Raw genomic sequence first — 18,162 nt, forward strand, 5'->3', positions numbered from 1 at the left:
ACTACTGAGCATCTGCATCAGGGAAAGGACTGCAGCTGCTCCAAGAGTTTCTGGTTCATACTAGGACTACGCCTCGTATCAGGACCTCAGTGGGTGGTGGTACAGTACTACTTACTTCCTCCATATAGGGACAGATCTGATTAAAACACTTCAGTTTAAAAATCACATGGTGTGGCTTCGGGGATACATTTTCAATCCATAATCAAATACTAATTTTCTTCTCAAGTCCCCCTTGAGGGTCACACCACTGTACACTAATTACAGCTCTAACAACTTTCCTTAGCTCCTAGGAGTATGAAGCAATTCTGAATTGAATTTATTTTTTTCAGATCTAAAAAGATGCGCTTTAGCGAAGTTATGGGCTTGATGCAAATTCTCTGGCCAGTGTTTTTTTATATAGGAGGTCAGACTAAATGATCATAATGGTCCTTTCTGGCCTTAAAACCTGTAAAATTATGAATTTGCATTAGAATCAAGGAAGGTAGCTCAGCCTTTTTCTCTATCTACCTAGAGAGATGTGGTTAGAAACCACTTCAAAAATAGCTCCTATCTACAGTGATTTGATTGTAATTATTGATTTATAAAGTGTCAGCAAAGTGCTTGGCACTGTACAAGATGGTTTGTGCCTGCAGAGCTTACATTCTCAGGCTCATATCCTTCAACTTGTTCCATGTGGCTGGAACTCTGCACCTGCATGGAACAAGTTACAAGATCAGAACCTAGAAGACAGACAAAAGAGACATAATGCATTAGGCAAGCCAGAGGTCTGACTACAACTTGGTTACAAAACTGTTCTCCAGAATTAAAATCTTTTAGTTTAACCATTCACATGAAAAAACCAGACGTATTTCTAAGTCACTCAAAGTTTAGGAGACAAGAGGAAAATCAGACATAGAAATGAGGTGTACTGTCAAAGGCTCTGTCTGTACTAGTGGAATAACACACTAAAAACTGGTTCAAAAACATTTTAACATGGCATCACTGGAGGGGAAAGATGGTTCAGCAGTCGGGACCTTACCCTTAGAACTTGGGAAACACAAGTTGAATTCCCAGTTCCGCCACAAGGCCCCCATGGAACCTTGGACAATTCACCTTGAATGGTATCTTGAAATGTGTTAACTACGTGTGCTAAAAAAATCTGTTTCACTTAGTATTTAGCAATGACACTCAGAGAGCTTGTCTACACTACAAAATTAGGTCGACTTAAGTTAGGCCACCGCAGTCATTGAATCAGCTGTTGGTGTCCACACTAACCTCTTTCTGCTGGTATTGCGCATCCTCACCAGCAGCGCTTGCACTGACTGAAGTGGGGCATTGTGGGGCACCGACAGCTGTGCAGGGCCGACTGCTGCAGCCTCCCCACAGTGGGGGCTGACAGCCTGAGCCCAGCACAGGGCTCAATTTCACAGCAGGGAAATTTACATTCTTGTCAGTTTCATGGCTGCTATTATTTCTCATTTCCTCTCTGGCTGTCAGCCCTGGGGCTGGGAGGGCTACAGTTGTGAGCTCTGGGCAGGGCTGACAACCAACAGGTGATGTAAGTAACTCAGTGTCTACACAGACACTGCGTTGCCCTAACTACATCAATCTAAGCGCTATGCCTCTCGTGCACATAGTTATTAAGTTGATGTAGTGAGTGACTCACATCAGCATATGCACCATTGTAGTGTAGACACTTACAGAGTTGGTTGACATAAGCGGTCTTACATCGACCTAGCACTGTAGTGTAGACCAGGCCCGAGTTAGTTTCCGAGACTTGAAGAGCTCTGTGTAGCTCAAAAGCTTGTCTCTCTCACCAACAGAAGTTTTACCTCACCTACCTTGTCTCTCTTAATGACCTTGGACAAGTCATTTAGCCCTCTAAAAAACTGGCAATAGAATATTTCGCTACCTGCCAGGGGGAGCGGTGCTGGGAGGCTAACTCTATTAAGGATTGTGAAGTGCATTCAGTGTATTACTGATGAAAAGTGCTCTACAAAATCTAGGTCCAATTATTATTTGAGCCAAGCCTCGGCCCCAGCATGTGCCCGGTGACTGCAGGGAGGCTGGCTCTTGCTCTGTATGCAAGTGGGGAGGGGCAATGGTGGGGGCAGGGTTCCTCTAAGCAGCCAAGGGGTCACCGGGAATGGTCCCCGCGCACTGGCCCTGGGCAGCGGGCACCCATCATTAGCTAGGTACCTGGTGCCACAGGGGGCATGGCTGGAAGGCTCCTGGCATGAAGGGAGAGGGGAGCAGGGGCCCAGACCGCGAGGCGAGGCTGACGTTGCGCGTGGCGACTGGGGGGACCTCGCGCTCCCAGGGTGAGCGTTACTGTGCCTCCCGCTGCCTGGGGTCGCGCGTGGGAGGAAGCGGTGCGTGCCGTAGGGTCACGTGGTGTGTGTGAACGTGGGGGGAGGGGTGGCTCCGCGGCACGAAGCCGGGGCCGGCGCGGTGGGAAGAGGCAGCAGCATGGCGGCGTCGCTGGGCGGGCTGGGCCTCCTGCAGGGCAGAGTCAAGTTGGCTGCGGCAGCTTCTGCCTTCTCGCCTCTCCGCCGGCCGGGTCCGCGGGGGCTGGTGCGGGGAGGGGCCGCTTGTTCTCCAACCGGGAAGGGCTACAGCTCGGAGGCGAAGGGGGAGGAGGAGCTGCGGGTCCGGTACCTGGATGAGGAGAACCAAGGTAACGGCAGCCCGGGCCGGGGGGAGGCTGCTCCGCCGAGAGCTGCGGGCCGGGGGTGCAGCTGCCCATCACGGCGCGCTGGACTCTGCAGAGAGAGCCCCGGGACTGGTGTCACCCCCCGCCCCATTCGCTTGGTGCAGCGGTGCGATCCGCCGGAGGCCCGTGGTGTCCCCCTCCCGGCGCAGCTCTGCGAGCTTGGGGCAGCTGATGAATGGGGCTGGCCCTTTAAATGCATGAGGGTTGGGGGGGAGAAGAGTGCCTGCTCCGCCTCCACACGTTGCCCATGCGCAGTGCGTCCCCAGGGGCGCATGGCTGGGCGATGGAGTAGGAGTAGCTGCCCTTTAGGCTGCCAGCCCCCTCTGAATTAGCCCGTCTGTACTCCTACCCGCTGCTACTCCGAATCAGGGGCCCCCTATATGCCATGCCATGATATGGTGCCTCCTGCCCCCGCACCTACAGTGGTGGGGCGGGGGGCACTTTATCATCCCCACCCTCTTCTTGGAGCGTCTGAGAAGTCTCAGGAGCTCCCACACCCGGGGAGCAGCAGGGATGAAAGTAGGGGTGTGTCTACATTGAGTGGTGGTCCTAGCCTGCTATTCCCTTTTTCTGCCCCAGATGAAGCCGTTTGCTGGGATAGGGTTGGCAAAGATCGCTAGAGCAGCAGGTCTTGGAGTTAGTTATATTGAGATTGGTGGTGCAATTTACACCTCTCACTAGTTGTTTCAAGCTTTCTGCAGGCTCAGGCAAACATCACTACATTAGTTATGCATGGGTTGTTTTTTCATGCTTTTCTTAACTATGAACATTAGATACGTGTTTTCCTTAAATGAAAGCTAAGATTCTGACCTCATCCCCAGACTTCAGGAGTTGGGGCTCTAGGTATGGACCTATTGTGCCAATGGCTTAATCTGGCCACTGATGCGCCTGCTCTCGTCTTCTTCCAATACCATGATGATCCTTGCTGCTACAGTCTCTGTTTTGTAATCAGCTATAAAAGGGTTGAAATTTTTCAAATTTAAAAATTTCAGTGAAATTTTGAATTATGGGGCAGAAAGGGGTAAAGATCTCGGCAAAGTGTTGGTGAAATGTTTCCTGTTTAGCCAGCTGTAAACATTATATAATAACTATACCTACAAAAGGTTATGGTTTTAATATTGTGACAGTGCATTGCTAGAAGTACATCCTGTGCCGTGTTGGGAAACTGAGAATCCCCTCTTTTTAATGTTATAAAACACCCATCTGTAGACTTGTGGGGTTGTGAAATATTTGACCTTAAATTGTTCACTGGCACATGATTGAATAGTGCTTGAAATAGTGACTATTTGAAGCTGCTCAGTGGCTGACAGTGTTAACAGAATCCTGTACTTTCAGCAAAGTTGGATTACTGGTTAGAATGTAATGTGAGTCAGATGAACAAGATACATGACATACTGCATTTACCTTCAATTTATTCTTGAGTGCATGTGATTTGGTGTACTGTAGATTGCATTATACAGTGGGTTGGTGGAGACTTTCGGGGAAAGAAATGTGGGGGTAGAAAAATAAAACATGGTAAGGTTACCACCATTCAGAGATCTGGGGGAATCCCTGCAGTGGGGAGGGTGGTTATTTCCTGCTGAAGAGTGGTGGTGGTTTTTATTTTTTATTTTTAAATGGTTTCCTCCTTCCCAGCATCCCTGTTAGTCAAAACAAAATAGAATAATAGAAATGTAGGATTGGAAGGGACCTCAATATGTCATCCAGTCTAGTTCCTTGCACTGAGGCAGGACTAAATATTATCTAGACCATCCCTGACAGATGTTTGGAGGTTTTTAAGAACGGGTTAGACAATGATGGAGATTCCACAACCTCCCTTAGTAATTTGCTCCAATGCTTAACTACTCTTACACTTAGGAAGCTCTTTCTAATGTCTAACCTAAATCTCCCTGGCTGCAATTTAAGCCCATTACTTCTTGTCTGTCCTCAGTGGTTAAAGAGACCAATTTATTGCCCTCCTCTTTATAACAACCTTTTACGTACTTGAAAACTTATCACATCCTCCCTCAGTTTTCTCTTCTCTAGACTGAACAAACCCAATTTTTTCAATCTTTTCTCATAGGTCATGTTTTCCAGACCTTTAATCATTTCTGTTTCTTTCCTCTGGACTTTCTCCAATTTGTCTATATCTTTCCTGAAGTGTGGTGCCCAGAACTGGACATACTATTCTAAATCAGGCCTTGTAAGTGCTGAGTAGAATGTGTTTTCTTGTGTTTTGTTTACAACACTTCAGCTAATACATCCCAGAATGTTGTTGGTTTGTTTTGCAACACTATTACATCAATATATACTTCCAGCTTGACTGTGAACTATTGATAACTACTCTCTGGGTATGATTTTCCCACCAATTGTGCACCTGCCATGTAGTAGGTCATCTAGGCTATAGTTCCTTAGTTTGCTTATGAGAAGGTCATGTAAAACATCATCCAAAGAGAAAGATTTTAGGTTGTGTTGACATGATTTTTTCTTGGAAAATCCATATTGACTTACTTACCATCTTCTTTTATTCTAGGTGCTTACAAATTGGTTGGTTGATTATTTGTTTCATTATCTTTCTGGATACTGAAGTTAAGCTGACTGGTCTAATCCCCCCTTTTATAGATAGGTACTATATTTTCCCTTTCCAATCCTCTGGGATAGCTCCCGTCCTCCATTAATTCTCAAAGATAATTACTAATGATTCAGCGATCTCTTGAGCAAGTTCCTTAATAATTCTAGGATGTATTTTGTCAGGCCTAGGGTGACCAGATGAGAGGAAGAAGATATCGGGACACATGGGGGGGTCCGCCGGCGGAGAAAAATAACGGCCGGTGGAGCGAAATATCGAGACAAATTGCGTCCCGACCGAAGATCGGTTGGGACGCGGGACAAACACCTAAATATCGGGATGGTCCTAGTCAGGCCCTACCAACTTGAAGACATCTACCTTGTTCTTTCCTCTTCAGCCACTGCTGCGTTTTCTCTTGTTGTCTTTCCCTCCTCCTTGGGTAATGGGCTTACTCTGTCCCTGGTCTTCCTCTTGCTTTAAATGTGTTTAGAAAATGTTTTCTTGTTACCATTTATTTATTAGCTAGTTTAATCTCATTTTGTGCCTTGGCCTTTCTTATTTTGTCCCTATATGCTTGTTTTCTTTTTCTTTCTTTTTTTTAAATAAATATTCATCCTTCATAATTTACCCTAATTTCCCCTGAAGTAAGGGTGGCAATACCGTGACACCCCCTAAAATAACCTTGCAACCCCCCTGCAACTTCCTTTTGGGTCAGGGCTGCCAATTTGAGAAATGCTGGTCTCCCCCCGTGAAATCTGGTCTTTTGTGTGCTTTTACCCTATACCATACAGATTTCATGGTCCGTGACGCGTTTTTCATGGCCGTGAATTTGGTAGGGCCCTATTCATGTCCAAGAAATACTAATCCTGAAGTCTAATGATGACAAAATCAACACTGCTATATACTTTACCAGTTCTTGACAAATCATCCAGCAGGACAAAAGATTTCTCTTATTCTCCACCAGTGCATGCAGGTCGTGGAGTGTGGCAGAGAAGTTGACTCCTTCCACTCCCAAGGCTCATTCCCTATGGCGTTTATAGACAATGCTGTACTACAACATTCACCATATGTTATTTTAATGTGCAGAATTTAATTTTTTGGGCCCTGAAGCCAAGAAACCAAGTTTGTTTTGGCCATAACTAAAAAAACAGGAAACAATTTTACCTTATTGTGACCGTTATTGGGATATCACGACCGTGAGTCACTCAGTTACCCCTTGCCTCCAGTGTGCTTTGCTGGGCATCAGCTCCGTAACATCGCCACTTTCATGAGTCACTCTTGGCAGGTTTTACTGTAGTTTTTTTCCCCCTTGTAGCTTAATAGTGTTGCCGTATAGTGGTATGAGGGAAACCCAGTTATTTCTGCTCCTGTTATCTCACTTCCTTGAATTTTGACAGCAGATAAAATGGTTACATTGTATCCATATTGCCAATGGCTATAATCTTGTCATATCTCCTAAAACAGTCAACATTTGATCTGATCGGTATTTGAGTAGGAGCTATTTAAGAGAGAAAAAAGGAGAAAGGATCATCTTGTGGGTAAGCCACTGGACTGGGACTCAGGAGGACTATATTCAATTCCTGGTTTGCCACAGACATCCTATGCAACCTCAGGCAAATCATTTAACTTTTTATACTTCAGACACCAATTTAATACATTCCTTATCTCATACTGCCACTATAAAGATAAACCTGAAAATTTATCTTCAGAGGTGATCTGATACTATGGTGATATGGCTATATTTAAAAAAAGAAAAAGGGGTGCGGTGGAGAATCCATGGAAGATTCTTCTATACACTTGACTGCACATTCTATGCCTGTTATGTTAATATTTTCACACATTTCTGATTACAATTCTCACACCACTTTTTTCCATAAATAGGAAGGTTGGAAAGTTGGGTAGAGGGCTGCTGAGCATTTGGGGGAAGGAAGTGGTAGGGTTATGACTTGTTGTGAAACTGGTGGGAGTAGTAGGAGGAATTGGCGTATACACTTGTGTTTTTTCTCTTTAGGGATTTTCCCCTTGCAGAGAACTTGTTATAGTTTGCGTTTAACAACTTTAATCCTTATGTTGGAACATTCTTAATTAAGGTGCTAACATGAATATTAATTTTCTCCCTAGTGTGTGTCTATTATGGTCAAAATGGGCAATCCAGTACAGTCAAAACTATTCCGTACTACCAATACAAACAAAAAACCTTTGTAAGGTTCTGGACCATATTTGTCAACTCTTTCCTATACCTTTGTGCTAAGCAATGAAATTTACTATAGTGCCTTGTTAGTAACACATACTAGAACTAGAGTACATGGCATACCTGAAAAAAAAAAATCTCAAGTTTTTCTTGCTCTAGGGCTTCTCAGGCACTATGTGAAAAACCTATTGTAAATGCACAAAAGGAAGAAAGAAGGCTGATGTGAACATCTTAGAGAATTTTCTGATTCTATTGGTGTGGATGTTGTCAGATTAACTACATAGTTCCTAGCAAGATGTATAAATCCAATGACAAGCACAGAAAAACACACAGGGAAAATTCAGCTGTCCACAAGAACTGTAGCTGCTTTATTGACGTGTGCATGACATGGCAGAGTAGAAATGCTTCATTACGGCTATTTAGGGGATCTTTTCCAGTATTGTATTACTATTACTGAATTTAGAAAACAATGATCATCCTTATTTGGAGATAAAAAGTACATGTTTTACTTAAAAGGATGTCACAAAGGTTGAAAAGGTCACGCAGGTTCCTTCATTTTTTTTTATAGTATCATCCAAATCTTTGAACCTTTCCATAACAAGAATTGCAGCATACCTTTAAACCTAAAATCAGAGCTCTAGGCCCACTCTGTTCACTACGTGTACACACAGCTGTGTATGTTTAATCTGTTCTCCTTAACCTCTGAGGATAGGACAAGAAGCAATGGGCTTAAATTGCAGCAAGGGCAGTTTAGGTTGGACATTGGGAAAAATTTCCCAACTGTCAGGGTTGTTGAGCACTAGAATAAATTGCCAGGGGAGGTTGTGGAATCTCCATCATTGGAGATTTTTAAGAGCAGGTTAGACAAACACCTGTCAGGGATGGCATAGATAGTACTTAATCCTGCCATCAGTGTAGGAGACTGGACTAGATGACCTCTCGAGGTCCCTTTCAGTCGTATGATTCTATGACCAAGCTGAGTATTTGTCTGAAATAATTTTGAAATAAGGAATATATTGGGATACGGCTAAGGAAAAGTGCTACATGCAAAGTACCTGTACCTCGCTGGTGGTGGGTTTTTTGTTCTTGTTGTAACTAACATGAACCATGCTTTTTTGTGTGGCGACTGAGTTGTCAAGACCAAGAGGGTGCTATGCTAAAATATGCATCTACACCCCCCCCCCCCCCAAAAGGTCAAAAGTTTGGACCTGGCAGTGCCTTTGTGTTTTTTTTTCTTTTTCTTTTTAAAATGCTTTATGGAAAAATATCTGAAGACTACATTTAAGTACCAAGACACATGCTTAATTGTTCAGGCAAATATTATGATTATTTGCTTTCGCGAATTTGGCCTAGTCAGGTTGTGTGCACAGATGTGGTAATTTCATGTGTATCAGGTCATGAGTTCTGAGTCTGTCCTTAAAGTGATTGTCATTTCTAATGGCTATTGAAACACTCTGAAAAAGGAAACAAACTAACAAGAATATATTCAAAACAAGTGAGTCAAAATAATTACACACATCAATTTTCTTACAGTCCTAACTTGATATCTGTTTATAGTCAAAATAACATGGACACAAGTATGTACTTAATTTATATTTTTAATATGACACTGATTCAAACTCTTCTTTTTTCCTCTAGGAATTGTGGTACTTGGATTAAACAGATCTCGTGCCAAAAATGCACTTAATAAAAATCTTATAAAAATGGTAAGGGAGAAAAACTAACGGCTTCTAATTTGAAGGCAATGTATTGGAATTAAATATTTTGAAAAAAAAAAATTCCCTTTCCCCTTCTTTTTCTGTAGATGTCAAAAGCTGTGGATGCTCTGAAATCTGATAAGAAAGTACGAACTGTTATATTCCGAAGTGAAGTCCCTGGGATATTCTGTGCTGGTATGCAAACTTAATTTTACTGTGAAGTTGGATATCTGTAATCTAGCATTGTAGTAGAAATGGCCCAGATTCCAAGGAAGCATTGTACCTTGTCACATTCATCTCAGTTGTAAGCAAAACCTCTTCATATGATTTTCCTTGATTTTTTAACAAGAAAGAAACATCTGCTTCATTCTGTTTTCTTCTTTCTGCATCATAAAGAACATTTCCCAATATGCAGTAGATTTTTTCAAAGTAATGGATAAATGCATTCTGTTGAACTCTTAAAAGACTTGCTTATATTCTGGAATGAGAGCCTAATATTGCTAAGTGGTTAATGGGACTGGTAGAGTATGAATGGTAAATCGAGAAGGATGCTGTCTTTACTTTCAACTTGGAGGTATAAAATCCATTAAAACAACTTGTGAAACTAGGCAAACTATATGGCAGGGATCGGCAACCTTTGGCATGTGTCCCGTCAGGGTAAGCCCATGGCGGGCCGGGCTGCTTTGTTTACCCGCAGAGTCCGCAGGTTTGGCCGATCGCAGCTCCCACTGGCTGCAGTTCGCCGTCCCCAGCCAATGGGGGCTGCGGGGAAGGACGGCCAATACACCCCTCAGCTCGCGCTGCTTCCCACAGCTCCCATTGGCCTGGGATGACGAACCGCAGCCAGTGGGAGCTGCGATTGGCCAAACCTGCAGATGCTGCAGGTAAACAAACCAGCCCAGCCTGCCATGGGCTTACCCTGATGGGCCACGTGCCAAAGGTTGCCAATCCCTGCTATATGGCATTAAAAATAGATAGCAAACTTTAACTGGCTATTCCCTTAAATGTGGATAATTTATTAAAGAATGTGATCCTGTGCCTTCACCAGTAATACATACAAATGCACTGTAATGTGTGGGATGGCTGATTTGGGTATATGAAGCCATTAGGTGGGATTGGTTACCAAATCAAGGTTTTCAAAAGCCTATTTCTCTTAAGTGAAATATTTAAGTGGCTATCTTGATGGCTGTGATATGAGAAACATGAGTTCACAAATATCAGTTGTTTTACTCCCTTAAAAAGCCCCAGATATGACACTGAATTGTTGCACTGTGGCTTCAAGGACATCTGGTTCTATTCGCTGTGCCAGTACCCCTTGTTGTCAAGTTTAGAGAGCTGCATTGGTCTCTGTCTTTGAATAGGCTTATTGCCTATCCTCCTTGCTGGAAAAGTAGGTCAGTGATGACAGTGGAGAGAGAACAGGAGTAAGTTCGTCCCAGAATAGTGAGACCACTATGGGTAACACCGATGTGCTGTTTGGGTCAGAACCAAGGAGAGGTGAGATCCACCAAGCTATTTCTTACACTTCATTCAAATCTCAGGTTTCTTATTTTGCAATGACTACAGGAAATGAGGCAATACTTTTGTATGTATACCTAACAGAACCACCAAAATGTGCACGTCTAAAAGGTGAGAAACCCAAGTGATCTCGTTGTAACCCTAATCCTTCTGTGAAAAATGAAGGGCGGGGGGGAGGGTAGCTCCCTTTGATAGACACCCAGCCAGCCAGTTAGCTGTAAAATCCCTCTTGGTAGCTGTTCTCTGCTTGCTTTACCTGTAAAGGATTAACAAGCCCACAGATAAAAGAAAAGGAGTGGGCACCTGACCAAAAGAGCCAGTGGGAAGCTTTCCCTTTGCCTGTTGTTCTCTGGGCTGCAGGGACGGAGCAGCAATGCTGTGTAAGGCTTGAACCAAGTATGAAAATTCATTTTTCATACCTAGAAGAAATTATTTGGATAGGGAATGTTTAGTTAGACACAGTCAGGTTTATTTTTTATTTTGGCTTGTGGATCTCCTTTGTGCTAACCCCTGATGCTTTTGTTTGCTCGTAACCTTTAAGCTGAACCCCCCAAAAAGCTAGTTTGGGTGCTTAATTTTTGGAATTTTCTTTTCAGATCTAGGAAAAAGCCTAAGTTCCAGATGTAATGTTTTCCTTTTTGTTTTTAATAAAATTTACCTTTTTAAAGAACAGAATTGGATTTTTGGTGTCCTAAAAGGTTTGTGCATGTTGTTTGATTAGCTGGTAGCTAATTTCCTTTGTTTCTTTCTCGGGGGTGAAAGGGCTTGAGGGTACCCCACAGGGAGGAATTCCCAAGTGCTACTTTCTGGGTTAAAAGGTTTTTTGCATTTGGGTGGTGGCAGCGTTTACTAAGCCAAGACCAAGAGAAAAGCTGTAACCTTGGGAGTGTAATACAAGCGTGGAGTGGCAAGTATTAATTTTTTAAAATCTTTGCGGTCCCCCACTTCTGCACTCGGAGTAACAGAGTGGGGATTCAGCCATGACATGGTGGCGGAGTGGTGGGATAGTTTTGAACCAGAAGCACAGACCTCAGGATTTTAAAAGGACACATTTTTCCTCTTGGCTGCTTGAAAGCCAGGGAGGTTTTTTTCCTTCTTTTCTTTTCTTTGCTGCCTGAGGGGGAACAGGCACACCAAAGAAGCCAGGGAGTCAAACAAGCAATTTTTTTCTTTTCTTTTCTAGCTTCGTGGCAACTAAATAGTTAGGCTAAGAGTGGGGCAGCCTGTGCATGAGGTTGAGGTCAGGCATCGAAACCTTAGAAAAAACAGTCTTCCCAAAGCAGCACGCCACGGAGAAGACAGGCCCAGATCAAGCCCAGACATTCAGCTCCATGACGGAAATGAAGGGAGGAGATGGGGGACCGGGAACTTCCCAGGAGGGAAGGGTCATCCCTCCCCCGACCAAGATCCAGGTGCCAAGCTGGAGGGATGCCTTTAACCCACACCGAGTTCTGACTGCGGAAGACAGGGATTTCTTCCTACAGATGATGCGTTTGGAAGTGGAGGACAAAAGAGGCAAAGTGCTTGGAGTCGGAAGGAGAGGAGACAGGCGAAGCATTTGGAGGCAGAAATGCAGGCGAAGTGCTTGGAGGCAGAAGCGGAGGAGAGGAGACAGGCGAAGCGCTTGGAGGCAGAGTTAGAGCTGAAGCGCTTAGAGCTGGAAAGGGTTAAGCTGGGTCCAGCAGGTAACCCTAACAGTCCTTCTCCAGGTACTGCTCCCCATTCCAAGAAATTTCCCACATACAAGGTAGGCGATGATATAGAGGCCGCCTTAGAAAATTTTGAAAGGGCCTGCCTTGGGTACAACACCCCTATAGACCAGTATATGGTGGAGCTGAGGCCGCAGCTCAGTGGACCGTTGGCAGAGGTGGCAGCTAAAATGCCTAAAGAACACACAAGAGTATGAACTTTTTAAACAAAAGGCCAGAATTAGAATGGGGCATGTGAAGGCCAAGTGCCCCAAGAGCACCAGCTGACTACAACTCATCACCCCAGACTCCCACCAAGAGCCTTCAGGCCCAGATGTCTCGCAAATACCCCTAGAGTGAAGGGAAACTCTGAGTGTGGGCGGGAGGAAGATTACTGCATGGAGAGACACTGGAACACAGGTGTCAGCTATCCACTAATCCCTGGTGGACCCCAAATTCATCGACCCAGAGGCCCAAATGACGGTGCAACCCTTTAAGGCCAACTTTTTTAAATTTGCCTACAGCCAGGTTGCCTGTCCAGTACGAGGGCTGATCAGGAATATGGACTTTTGCAGTCTATGACGATTATCCCACTCCCATGCTACTGGGAGAAGACTTAGCCAACCATGTGAGGCTAACAAAAAGGGTGGGGATGTTCACCTGTGGCCAGGCTAAACAGGCCTCCACACCTAACTCAGTTCCTGAGCCTCCTACAGGAACCCAGCCAGAGGTGGTGGAACGAGACTCCAGACCAGAGTCTATGGCTGCAGTTGTAGATCCAGTTCCTGGGACTCAGCCAGAACCAGCCCAAGGATCAGAACTGGCGGAGCAGTCAGTACCAAAGCCCGTCTTACAACCCCACCAGAGTCAGGGGAGCCAGCACCAAAGGGCGCCACAGAGCCTGCACCTGCAGCAGCAGCTAAACTGGTGCAAGAGGCTCAACTGGAGCCTGAAATACCACCTAGTGCACCAGTGGGGAGCGGTTCACAGTCAACGGAAACAACCCCATCACCTGCATCGCTTCCAGTGGGACCAAACCCAAGTCCACAACACAGCGAGAAACTGTCTCCAGTATCAAGGGTGAAAGGGCTTGAGGGTACCCCACAGGGAGGAATTCCCAAGTGCACCTTCCTGGGTTAAAAGGTGGGGTTTTTTTTTGCATTTGGGTGGTGGCAGTGTTTACCAAGCCAAGACCAAGAGAAAAGCTATAACCTTGGGAGTGTAATACAAGCCTGGAGTGGCAAGTATCATCATCACTCACTTCCATCTTCTTATACTGTTACCTCCCACTAACTGCGTGAAGCGTAAAATTAGATTGTAAGCTCTTCAGGGCAGGGATCATGTTTTTCTATAAAATGTGTAGCACACTCTCAGGTGCTATAAAATATCTAAAGAGAAGCACTGCTTATATTTCTGGAGGAGGGGCTGTGTGTGTATAGATTGTGGGCATTTTACCTGCAAAACAACAATGAAATCTACTTTTAAAAGAATGCTTAAACACGAGTCCTGAAATCTGTGTATTATATTAATAAAATCCTGTTGACCTATACCTAAATTGCTACTGCTTATTTTATTTTAGTGTATATAATGCACCAATAGGAATGTCTCAACTCAATTTTTAAAACCACATAGAACAGTCCTAAGTCTATGCTGATATGTCAATAATCTCAGAAATATGGCGACTCTTCCTTGCTTCTCTTTCACCCCCCACAAAAACACCCAAAATTAAAATAATGGAAACTCAAATTTTCAGGAAAACCATGAGTAAGTTATTGGTGTCCTCAAGGGCTAACAAATTTGTGCTAGGGCGGGAGCTTAGATTCTAATATTTAAGAGATGTCCTTTCCCTAGCCATGCAAATAATGACATTGTCAGCTGATTTGTCCCCCTTGATTTTGACTGCTGGGTAAGAATATGTATAAGGAGGTATCATCTCACTCTCACTCACTCTCTTTGAAATAGAGCCCCCAAATCAAAAGGAGTTAGAGGTGATAAACCTCAAATCGCCCTTGAAACTAGTTGGAAAGCAAATACAGCTTATGTTCCTCAAATTAATGTATATCCATATGAGATGCATTACTAAGGCAGCAGGCACATCCTGCAGTAGCTAAAAATTGAGTAGCTTTAAGGGTAATGTCAAGTAAATGGCATTGCATATAATCCAGTATGCAGGTGAGAAAGGTACAAAGAACTATATCAAGGTTTACTTCTCAGAGAAAAGATCTTGTGATATGAGATAGGTGAAGCTGGGAAAATAGGCTGCCTGGGCCATTGTTGCTATCTGGACTTACAGAAGTTGCTAAAGATCCAATAATAACCATCGTTTCCAAACTTGAGTGATGTAATGGGGGCATTGATATATACACCAGTAATTTTGTTTGTCTTTAGGTTTGTTATGACCTGGGGTTTACACTTATTCATGATTCATTTTAGCTCCCTTGTTTCTATTTCGTAGCTTAGGATAGAGCAGGGATCTCAAACTCAAATCACCACGAGGGCCACATGAGGACTAGTACATTGGCCCAAGGGCCACATCACTGACACCTTTTCATACAAAGATACAAAAGCCCCCCACTCCACCCCTTCCATGAGGCCCCGCCCCTGTCCTGCCTCTTCCCACCCTTTCCCTGCCCCCATTCCAACCCCTTCCCCAAAGTCCCTGCCCCAACCCTCCCAGCCCCTTCCCCAAATCCCTGCCCTGGCCCCGCCTCTTGTCCACCTCCTCCCCTGAGCGCGCCGCGTCCCCCCTCCTCCCTCCTGGAAAGTCCTAAGCGGCGCCGAACGGCTGTTTGGTGGTGAGAAGCGCTGGGAGGTAGGCGGGGGAGCGGGGAAGCAGGGAAATGGCTTGCGCGGGGGGTGAGGGGAGCTATGGCGGGCCGCAGGAAATAGCTCTGCGTGCCGTGTGTTTGAGACCCCTGGGATAGAGATTATCTGAGATGTCATTTTTATTATAGGTGGGGCTGACAGCACAACCTATTAAAATTGCAACACTTCCCATTCTAAGACCCTATTTTCAGGTGCTTATAACTTTGCCAAATTGTAACTGGGTATCTGCGTTTTTAAAAAATTTCAGTGAAAACAGTTCAGCTGTTTCTGAGAACAAGGCTAGAGGAAAAATGTGTTTTACCCATTTAAAAAAAAAAAAATTCTGGTGACCTTTTTACTGAAAAAGCCTGCCCTCCCCCCATGCCTTGGAGTAGGGACTTGAAACCTCACTGGGGAGTGGATTTTTGTATCAGAAATGTGCTTTTTGGCACATCCTCCGTGCAAATTGGCTCAGATTTGGCCAAGTTATTTTGGTCTTTGGAAAATGTCAGTTTGCAGGTGCTCAGACTTGCTAGACCTTCTCGGTTAAGTTCTTTGAAGTTCCGTCCATGTTGGGAATGCTTCAGCCCAGACTGAGCAGAACTTTCCCTACAGTTGTAACTCTGGGCTGTGTCAAGTCCGGATCCAGGCACCTGAATTGAGAGCAGGTGTCTCTCCTGTGCTTTCAGTGACATCCCACCCCTCCCTTTGGGCCCAGACAGTGTGGAAGAGGAAGCTACTTGATTCAAATGTAGAGGGGACAAGAGCCAGACCTGGGGGGAGGGAAACTGGAGGCAGGGTGGTGGTGGCAAGACTGGGACTGGCTGAGCAAGGGGACTGGGAGCCAGGGTTGAAAAGAGGCAATAGTAGGATTAGGAGCCGGTGGGACTGGGGAATATGGGAAGGAGTGGCAACTGAATGCTGGTGGGGAGGGACTGCCTGGGCAAAGAAACAGGACAAGGCGCTAGTGGGTTGAGTGGGGGACTGGGATGTAGAGAGATGAGGGTAGGACTTCTGGGCAAGGAGATGGGATGAAAAGCCTGTGTGGAAACTGGGACTGGGGAGGAGGGGAGAGAGAGATTGGACTGGGATGGGGCAGGTTGGAGGGGACTGGGCAGAAGTGGTCATGTGTGGAATTGGGCAGAAGAGTTTGTGCTCACTAGAGCACACTTCTCTCCAGAGCCTGGAATGGGACCCAAGATTCCTTGCCATTCCTCTACTTTCAGCAAATATCTGTGAAACCCACTGGCAAAATGTCCAATCCCCGTCTTGTGCTGGTCCACATAGAGGATGTATATTTACTGCTGCTATATGTTAGCTCAGATAGCAGTGGTCTCTGGTGTGGATCTAAAGGGTCCAGGCCTGCTGATAACCCACATGGGTGTCTACCTGCCACAAGGTGGAATTCCTGTTTTTCAGTTTGCTCTTTTTTTTAAAACCTGGAAAATTACACACAAACTAAATTAAAATATCAATATTAAGGAATAGTCAAGCATTGGAACGTTAGGAAATACCAGAAAGTTGCCTGTGCAACTTTAATTGGGCCCTTTTATGCATACGTATTATCATAGTCACGGCACACAATGGATGGTACTCACTTAATGAACAGCTATTAATATTTTGTTTTCTTCTCATTTTTCAAAGCATAGCCCATAAGTTATGTAGTGCACACTGTTCAAACCCTGCTCTGAAGACAGAATTATTAATTTCCTTCTGTTTTTTTCTGTGGCACTCATCATTATAGTATCTAAATGTTTCACAAGCATTAATTTTACTTTCACGCTACCTCTGAGAGGTGGAGCAGTAACGGCATTATCTCTATTTTACTGACAGGGAACTGAGCACTGAGAGATTAAGGTTAAAAAAAAAAAAAAATCCACTAATTTTGAGTGCCCAGTTTGAGATGCCCAAGAGCTTGTTTTTCAGAGGATTTAGCACATTGTGTTCAAAGCACAGCTCCCATTGACTTGAGTTGCAGCTGTGAGTGCTCAGCACTTCTATAAATCCGACTCCAGTCTCTCAAGTCAGGGACCCAGAAAATGGGGAACGCACAATTAAAGACCATCTCTCAATAGTTTGGCTTGAGTGACTTGCTTAGCATTATAAGAACTCTGTGGCAGATTCAGGGATAGAATCCAGTTCTTGAGGGCAGCATTCAACTACTTTAATAATGAGACCCTCCTTTCTCTTCCTGCAATCACCTGCCACATTCACTATACACCTTTCAACTTCTGCAACAAGTAAAACAAGGGTCCTACAAACAACAGCTTTCTTCACTACACAACTCTGATTCATATTCAGAGCAGGTTCCTATTGGACATTGAAAGAGGCAGGGATTCTGTAGAAAAAGTACATGACTGTGTAATTAAATACTGGATCATAATGCATATGCACATGGAGGGCAAATTAAGGTTGTCCAAGCAACCTTAATCTGCCATTTCCAAATTTGAGTGCTTGAATTTGTAACCTTAATACTATTTATATATAGGGTTGGAAGGATTAGATTTTTATTGGTAAATGTCAGTTTCATTGTACCCACACAAATGGATGAAAAGTATTTCCATTGATGATAACTGAAATTTACAGAAAGGCAAAGTAAGAGAAAAGTGCTGCATGAGAGCGTATTAGAATTTGATTTAAGGATATTTACTTTGTATATATGACGTGATGTTGACAATTTGTGTTTTGACCATTATAAAGCTCTGTCTTTGTGAATCTCAATATCTACTGTCATTACATAAGTCTGACCCCCCCTTAATTACCCCAACTGAAAATTTAAATCAAAATAAATAAATCCCATAATTTTGCACAATAGTGAACTTAAATTGATTTAAAAAAAGCTTTAAAATAAACATTGCTGTTTTGTCAAAATGATATAAAAATTGAATTCTCCCAAGCCTAATTATGTAGATTGATAGATTGTTGCGGTGATTGCATGTATACACATTTTTGTGCATAGATCTTGAGGATTTTTGTTGTTGTTTGTTAAAAACTTTGTCCCTAAGTGTGTGTGTGTGTGTGTG

The 18,162-nt window shown here is 44.1% G+C and overlaps 1 protein-coding gene across 2 annotated transcripts in view; it reads left to right on the forward strand.

Moving 5' to 3' along the window:
• The first annotated feature begins 2,215 nt into the window (after positions 1-2,215).
• Positions 2,216-18,162, forward strand: part of AUH (AU RNA binding methylglutaconyl-CoA hydratase) — a 190,210-nt gene continuing 174,263 nt past the window's right edge. The window contains exons 1-3 of one of the 2 annotated variants that reach the window (XM_065406754.1): positions 2,216-2,351; positions 9,070-9,137; positions 9,236-9,323. In XM_065406754.1, the coding sequence (XP_065262826.1) occupies positions 2,216-2,351; positions 9,070-9,137; positions 9,236-9,323 (292 nt within the window). Of the gene's footprint in view, positions 2,352-2,436; positions 2,657-9,069; positions 9,138-9,235; positions 9,324-18,162 lie in introns of those variants that run through there. The other variant, XM_065406755.1, reaches the window with a different exon arrangement.

This window comes from Emys orbicularis, chromosome 6 (assembly GCF_028017835.1).
Source record: "Emys orbicularis isolate rEmyOrb1 chromosome 6, rEmyOrb1.hap1, whole genome shotgun sequence".
In the NCBI taxonomy this organism is placed as follows: Eukaryota; Metazoa; Chordata; order Testudines; family Emydidae; genus Emys; species Emys orbicularis.